This window comes from Antennarius striatus, chromosome 11, assembly GCF_040054535.1.
Source record: "Antennarius striatus isolate MH-2024 chromosome 11, ASM4005453v1, whole genome shotgun sequence".
In the NCBI taxonomy this organism is placed as follows: domain Eukaryota; kingdom Metazoa; phylum Chordata; class Actinopteri; order Lophiiformes; family Antennariidae; genus Antennarius; species Antennarius striatus.
Genome location: NC_090786.1, coordinates 1,431,836 through 1,440,671, shown reverse-complemented (window position 1 = coordinate 1,440,671; position 8,836 = coordinate 1,431,836). Strand labels below are relative to the sequence as shown.

Below are 8,836 nucleotides of genomic sequence, written 5' to 3'. Positions count from 1 at the left end.
TATTGATTTGTATTGATCGTATTTATTAATTATTATTGTTTGCTCCTCCGTTGTGAAATATGCGTCTCGGGCCGGTTTGTTGCATGTTTGCGATTGGTCGCATGCAGCAAACTCCGCCCTTTTTATGTGAGCGCGCACAGATCTAGGCTGGACAAGCCTGGATTGAATTAGTGAGTTGATAGCCAGGTTTATGGTACCGAAAATCCGGAGGGCGGATGTCTGGGTAAGTGAAGCCAGATAAGTAAGAGGAAGCCTGACTAGGTTAATCCAGCTTCATGGTACAGGACTCTGCTCACCAGTTATTTGCAAACTATTTGTATCCTTCTCTATGATAAACAGTCGTATTAGTAACTCATTCTGATAACCAGAATCTGTTAAAAGATGAAGACATTATAGTAATATTATTGTGAATCAATCACAACCATGTCAGACTTGTTTGTTGTTCTCATTGTAGGAAAAACACAAAGAACAATTACACTGATCGACTGATCTCCAAAAGATCCACATCTGCACTGATCACAGTCGAGTTTTGCTCAGTAAGACTGTCACACCTCAGTTTCATGGAGAGACTTGATGCTCCTTCCATCAAGAACACTAACGGTGTGCGTTAACCACTGGCTGTGATGCCTCGCACTGACAGTTGTTACACTTCATTTCCTCATTCTCCTCCTCCTCCTTTTTATTGAAGTCTTGATATAATAACAGAACAAAATATCAACAACACACAACAAAATACAATTTGGCAAACCTATACAGTCAAAAATCAAAATAGTTTCTGGCTTGTTGTGCAGTACATATCCACAGAGAGGAATAACCTGCACGAATAAAGAGGAAATATGCTTAACCAGTGTTCTGCTAGAGTTAATCTTGGGCTGTCTCATTCTGATATGATAAAATACATGATTACTGGGGCCCGTCGAGCAAGGAAGACATCAGTTTTAACTTGGAGCTGAGCTGTCATTTTCCGCTTTCTCATTTCATGGCCATGGCGCCACCTACTGGTGAGAGTGGTACTGGTGAGTGCTGGGCTTTCACTTTGAACACATCCCACTTCTCAGGTAGAACACCTTTGTTGAAGAGGACAGAAGCCAGGTAGGAGAACAACAAGATGGCAGCAATGGAAGACAGCATGGAGATGGTCTTAACTGGAGCGTACTGGACATAAACACCATCCTCCAGAGTGCATCCTGGGAAATGTAGGACTGGTTCTAACCCTACTATTTGGTCTCCACTGAGTACTGTTATCACCACTCCAATTAATATACCCATAATGGCTCCATAGCTGTTGGAGATGTTGAAGAAGAGGACACAGACGAGTTGGGTGAAAATAATGACATAGGCCATTTGAACACCAAGGAACCAGAATATTAGAGAGCTGCTCACGTTGGTGAGTGATGAACCAATCACACCCACAGCCACCACAGAAGCACGCATTACCCATAGAGTCTCCTTGTCTGAGGCCTGGAGAGGAAGAAGATGAAGCAGTGAATGCCTGAACCCGACTACTGAATTTGTTCACTCTCCAAGCGGCGTTGTTTCATCATCATGCCATTTCATTACAATAGTATATGTTTGGACTCTAGCTCTATCGTTTCAACACAAATGTCACAGAGACAGCAACAATGTATCCAATGCTAAAAATCCAAATAAAAGCCTAGGTTGATAGATAAGTGGCTGCGACAAATGTACTGAGATGCCACTGAGATTTGACATTCATAGTAACTACGAAGAAAGGAGGGATAGATGAAAAGAACACCTGAATCAATTTTTGTGTTAAAGTACATTTTCCTACCTGAGGCCTGAGGACCATCTTATAAATACTGCAGGCAAAGACAGAAGCTGCAGAAAGCAAAGACGAGTCAGCTGATGACATCACGGCAGCAGCCACACATCCAATTGCAAAAATGGAGACGAAGGGTGGGGTGAGGTGCTGCAGGGCGATGGGCAGAGCCATACCTGCCTCCCCTCGTTCGTATGGAGATGGTGAACCATAGATGGTCTGGTTCCAGTCTCAGGAAGGGATACAAAAGAAGGAGAAACTGAGAATTGATCATCTGACCAAGATTGAGCTCCACTCACTATTTCCACTTCACTTTCAACAGTCTTTGAGCAAAAAACTTCACTCATTATATTGATATGATAATTACCAGCAGGGCTGACACTCTGTGGCATCTGTGATCTTGTGTTTCTTGATACTATTGATTCTCGATTTTCCTTTTTTCCCCTTTCCCTGCGATATGAGAATCTTCTACAGATATTTGTAGGCAACATTCAGACACAATAAATCCAGCAACTGATCTATCGCGAAGTTTAATATCAGTGGCCACCTGTCAGTGTGAACACATGGTACACGTGGACGTTTGTTGGTAAAATCGTGGATCATATTGTTGGTAATATTGTGATCCATACTGTTCAGAAACCTGAGTATGGTGAAGCTCCTCCAGAGCTAACCTAGAAGAGGATGGTCATCGGTTCTATTTCTTTCTTCTAGTTGTTCAAATCAGTCTTTGACCAATAGAACTTCATTTTCAGTCATGTTGGCGTTGGTGGTGTTCTTATTATTGTGTGGCTGTCTGAACGGTTGAGTATACTCTGGTCATACTCTGGTCTTTGGTTTGAGATGTCACCACCTTCCCCTCCTGGGCTACGAAGCGGGACAAAGGTACTTTTACATTTGAAAACAATGGCGATACCTTCATTCTGAGCTCTACTTCTGCATCAAATACAAATTTGTTCATTTAAGTAGCTTCTGTAGTTAAAATGATGGCTGTTATCAAGTGTTTCACTTATCCCCAAGTTATTGTTGTATTGCACCAGGTTTACTAACAGCTCGAATCTCAGTCAGATACCTATTTACTGTAAAATTGAAAGCAAAAATTCTGTATTGACTGCTTTATCAATAAAGTCCTGCTTTGAGAAACATGTTTCTTCTGTTGTTCTGATGTCAGATTATTTCTTTGTAGTTTACTGCTTGTGTCCTTTGAGTTTTTTTCTTTCTCACTCTGATTGGCACCAAAGGTTTAGTAAGCAATCTTTGTATACATCCTAATTACCTGTGGAAGCATCAGCCGCCCCAATCAGTACAGGAGGTATGCCAAATATGAAGATCAAAAAGGCAGCAACAATGCATGACCGCTTGGCTGTAGATGCTGAAGAAGCCGACAATGTCCTCTGGTGGAAGCATTGATATCCCACACTCCCCAAAGCCTTTGAATTAAACCAGTTGGTATGCTGCCATTATTGTCAAATAAAAACTCCACTGTCAGCCCTAAAACTCATTAACTAGTCACACTATAGATCATTCATTTCTAACATTTTATACATTATGTTAAACATAAGAGACACTGCCTTCAAACTGTCTTTCCAGTTACAGTGTAGGTCAGTTAACTTCACTAATGACTTACACTGATATTTATGATATTTATATTATGATATTTATGAAAGTCTTCCTTACAAATACTATGAAGTCATCGATCATGATCCAGATCTTTTTCTTCTCCGGCTGTCCAATCCAGGGAGGATGTAAGGTGTTGTTCATCAGCGTCTGACTGATGTCTAAGGTGGAGGGGTTCAACAAGATAAAGGGAACACAGATCCACTGTAGAGACAAATAAAAAATCTAAATGGAAGCATACATTTAAAGGAATCATCCCTGTTTTCTCAAAACTGGGACCCTAAAAATAAAGAACCAGTGCCGTTTCTCTTGTACATATGTCTAGAACTGTTTCCTTATCCTTAGTTTTCAATAAAAACTCCATATTTTGTGCTTTCTAACCCAAAAATACTGCCATCATGACATATTTACACATGGTGTTGGTTCAACAGGTCAACCTGAAGTGGACTCATTGCGTTGCTGCAACAGTTGTAATAATTCAAGAATCCAGAGCAAAAGTTGTAGATGTAAGTGAGGACATGACGGCCTCGGTCTGCACAACTGAAGAATTTGAATTTTGAGCTTTGGGATTAAAATATATATTGCTAAATGTCCGCATTAAGATGATCCAGTTAAAATATTTGTGTAATAAAGAAACTTAGTGGTGATCATTGTCCATGTCTTCAGTGCTGCCTCACCCATTACATGCCTTTTCTTGTGACCAAACTGATCATCAAGGCTAAGGACATTGATAACCACTGTCAGATCTCCAACTGTCTTTTCCTCAGTAAAATCTTGGAACACTCAGTTCTGTATACGACTGACCCCTTCCTTTTCACCTGGGATACTGCTTCCAGCTTTTGGATAACCATGACTGAGAACCTACACAGACATCAAGAGTCACTGTGCCTTCTCTCCTTCTTCTCTCTGACCTTCTCTCTCCAAGTCTCCATTCACAACTTTACTAACTCGACTAGTTCCCTGGAGTCTCTGTGCTCTATGTCCTCACAGGTTTTCTCGGGTTCACCCCTCATCTGTCCATCCAGGATTTGCTCCTCTAATCCCACCAGTATCACCCCTCATCTAACCATCAACTGGAGTCCTGCTTCTTTTCTTCCTCCATGCCACCATGCAGTCATCCATGCAGCAGTAATTGTGCTTTTAATTAACCAGCTACATGTATAGAAGACAACAACCCAGGCGTCGGTGAACACAGCCTGACTTTCTCATCGCCACCTCAGCGCCTGCATCAAATTGCCTAAATTTAGCCATAAAGACACTTACTATCTGGTCTATCTGCCACTCTGTCTATGTCTCTCTTTCTCTTACCCTGTCCTTATCGTCATTATACTTCTTTTCCACCCAACCGATCTGGGTCCTGCCCAGAGTTTCTTCCTCAATGAGGTAGTTTTTCCCTGCCACTGTTCCTTATGTTTGCTCTGGATAGTTCTGTTGGGTTTCTCTCTCTGTAAAAGTGCTTTGAAATGTCTGCGGATGTGATTAAGCATTTCATAAATAAAAGCTGATTGATTGATTGAATAATTGATTGACCCATGAGTTCTATGGATCCCTTTAATCTATTTCAGCAGCACACCAAGACCACCCACATTAAAAATCCTCAGAGTCAGTTAACAAACTCACCATGCCAATAAATACTAGGACCAGTTGTATAACATCTGTGTAGGCCACAGAGTAGAGACCTCCCATCAGGGTGTAGATAATGGCAACGGCAGCAGAGATCCAGACACAAACAGAGAACGGCAAATCCAGAACCACACTCATGGTTCCTCCTGTTAAACATATTAAAAATTACACCCAGTATTTGTGTGATGTACAGTATATGAAACTTAAAGGTAATAGATTAATATGTATGTATTAGTTACCCAAACCAAAAAGTGTTCCCGGCACCCAGGTCAGATCAATTAACATGGAAACCACGCCTAGTATGGCTGTTACTACTTTTCCATACTTGATTTGGAAAGGTTCCAGCATCGTCACAAATCTTCTTTCTCTCATTGGTCCAGCAAAGACAAGACCACCTTCATTTGAAATGATACAACAGGAAGAGTACTGTACACAAGAATAGTTTTGTAATAGCTGCATTATCGTGTCGCCCAAATCCTCTAAAGTACAGTAGTTCCTGTTCTTATTGGATAATTTGTTTTAAACATTCAGACAATGGCATCCTTTCAGATGTTACGTGAAGTCTTACCAATCATAAAAGATAAGCTGTGTCCTGTTAACACCACTATTGTCCAGATGAGTCCCTTGGAGGGCAAATAGGTCATCTCAGTCGTGCCCATAAGGAAGCCTCCTCCAACCCATGTAGCTGCATGAATGGAAGAGTGGATCCTTGTTAAGCTTCATTTAGCATCCAGTATGTTTCCTTCTAGACTATATATGAACTTTAATTTCTCCTCATCTTCTTCCTCTTCTCTAAGAGATTCGTTTTATATGAGCTTTCTTTACTGTAGCTATGATACTAATGCTGATTATATTACTGCTACCACACTACTTTCTTCTGCTTTAGTGCTATGAAAGATTTTTGAACAATCTAAACTTTGACTGTACTTTCTTCACATCTTAAACTTCATTTTTCAGTAATCAGTTTTCATAAATTGATTGCAAGTTTATATTTATATTATTTTCAGTTTGTTTCACCTCTCTGTAATATTCTGAAACTTATCCTCACCTGTCATGGTGAAGATCCCCACCACCCAGTTGATGCTCCTGTTTCCCAGCAGGATCATCTCCATTCCAGTGGCTCCAGTTTCCTTCTGTTTCCTTTTGGACTTGAAAGAAGCCCAGATTCCAGTCCCAAGAACCAGCAGGTAGAAAACCACCATCACTATCACTCCTGGGACGTTAACAGCCATGACGGACTGGTTGGATGTCTTCACTACCTGCTGAAGTCAGAGTATATGATTACAGAAAATGAAATTACAGACTACAAACTGGTTCGTCACCAATTAACATGACCTAAAAAGTAAAACACGGTTTCTTCTGTGTAAAAATGGGTTTCATATTTACTAGGAAAGTATCAAACAATTAATCTGTGCATGTTTTCCATGTTTCATTTATTCAATAGGAATCACACACTTAATGTAAAACCACTTCCGGCTCTCGACAGGAGCAAACGTCTTTCTTCTGTCTCCTGTTGTCTCTATCTCTCTAACTCATACCCAGACTGACTCTCACTGACTCTCTGTAAAATGACAAGAGGAAGAGGAAAATCGGAGGATACTTTAGACCAGATGGTCTTTTCTATGAAAGAGTTAAAGAGCGACTTTGATAAAAAGTTGGAAGAAAAGCTAAAAGAGGTCTCAACTAAGGGATCTGGAGATAACTATAGATCTTGACCAGATTGAGACATGTTACCCATCACCACCTGGAGGTAGGAGACCACCTGTAGTTCTGATAATGTTCCAGAATCGTAAACACAAGATTGCTCAAGGCTTCAAACTGAAAAGAAAAAAATGTCTACATTAATGAGAATGTCACTAAAAAGAATGCTGATATCGCTAAAGAAGCTCGACAACTGAAGAAGAATGGGCTGATGGACAACACCTGGACCAACACCTGGACCAACACCTGGACCAACACCTGGACCAACACCTGGACCAACACCTGGACCAACACCTGGACCAACACCTGGACCAACACCTGGACCAACACCTGGACCAACACCTGGACCAACACCTGGACCAACACCTGCAGGATCTTCATCAGAACAAAGGGGCTTTCTCCAGACCAGATGAAAACAATGGTGATCAGGAGTGCAGAGGAGTTGGTGAAATACGATCAATAAAGACGGACCAAAGTCTACACCAAAGATCAGTACAACAGAGTCACTTCAATAGTGGAGCTCTACTATTTTGGACACGTCAAGTATTTCATGGAACACTCAAAAAAATCAACATCATTGATGTCAGAAACACGCACTAATGAACAAAACAAACATGTATTTGTGATAACATGGGATAACATTAACTTTGAGACTTTAAAGAGCATGTTGATATCTTTTGACAATATAATACCATGTACAACTGTTAAAGTGTCTGTAACAAACTGGTTAATTCTTGTATAAACACTGTCTGCTGAAAGAGGTGAAGGTGATCATTATATTCTTGTGGAGAACACTGTCAAGGTCAACGTCTAGTTTTGACTATCCATGATGTTAAAAAACCTTATTCATAGGAAGAATGTAAGGATAGTTCTGCTCTGTCAAAATTCAATGGATGAACTGGTTGAAAACTTTTAATGTCTGAGAAGTCTCAACATAATAAACTATAGGTAAATGTAACAAATATATAAAGATATCCTCATCTGAAAAGCGCTCCAGGTGTTTACTTTTGACTGCTCGTGTAAGACATTTACTAATCTAAACTTGTATCACACCTTTGTGTCCTTTTTCATTTATTTTATTTGTTTTTCTTTTTTCCTCTCTCTCAATGCAATAGCCCTTTATGAAAAATAGTTTCTGCAGATGAAGCATCAGATCAGTGTCAAACAATAAATACAGAAATGAATGAATAAATAAGGACAGAGATAGACTGCAATAGGAAAGGAATGGGTTGATTGAAAGCTTACTACCGTGCTAATGATAATAGTACTAAGATATATAATAATTACAGTAATAGCCTCCTTTAGTGACAATGACTCCAGATATCATCATTCTATGCCAACACTGGAGGATTAAAATATCTGAGTGACATTACACTATACCAAACTAAACTAAAATAAAGTCAGATTAAAAGTGAAATGCAAACCTCTGTCCTGCTTGAATGCTCAGAGTCGGAATCTTGCTGCTTCTTTTCTTTCTTTAAATGTCTCCAGATTCTTTTCTTGCTTCTACGGAGTTCAGAAGTCACATCGATGCTTTTAAAGAAACATCAGCTCACTATCCAGGAAGTCACATGTTTGCTGAACAGGAAGCTCCTTATTCTGTCGAGGGCAAATAAAATCAATAACAAATGTAATCAAAATAAACCTTGAAGCATTTTGTTGGAAAGAAAAAGGTCAATTTTCACGTGGGAATTTGCACTGAACATATAAATTTTACTGACGATAAAACAAAACTAATATGTAATAGAACTACTAATATAAATAAAAAAAGCAATATTTTATAAAGCCAAGCTGCCAGTGAGGAGGCTCCTTAAATGTATGCAGATATGCAAAATGAAATGTTATTCATTCATAAAATTTGACACATGTATGTTTGTGATTCAAATGTTGAATGTTTTCATCACGTTTTCAACTTGTGTTCATTAAACATACATTGGACATACTTTGTATTCTGGAGCTTTTCATAATTGTTTGGAAAGCTGCTTGGATACTTTAAGCCAGATGTCAATCAGACTGGCCCAATATCATGGCTTTTCATTCAACAGGAGAGACAAAGAACCAGTGGTACCGAATAAAAAAAGAAAAATCAAGGTGGATAGTCTGCTTCTTCCTCTTGGG

General features: G+C 39.6%; 1 protein-coding gene across 1 annotated transcript; it reads right to left on the bottom strand.

Annotated features, from left to right (window-relative positions):
• Window positions 1-972: 972 nt before the first annotated feature.
• Window positions 973-6,249, bottom strand: LOC137604052 (high-affinity choline transporter 1-like). The gene is made up of 8 exons (XM_068327982.1): window positions 6,066-6,249; window positions 5,586-5,702; window positions 5,257-5,412; window positions 5,015-5,163; window positions 3,455-3,598; window positions 3,054-3,207; window positions 1,793-2,010; window positions 973-1,461 (listed from the first exon to the last, which is right to left on the bottom strand). Exons 1-8 carry the CDS (start codon window positions 6,247-6,249, stop codon window positions 973-975), a joined length of 1,611 nt encoding a protein of 536 aa, XP_068184083.1.
• Between the last annotated feature and the right edge of the window lie 2,587 nt (window positions 6,250-8,836).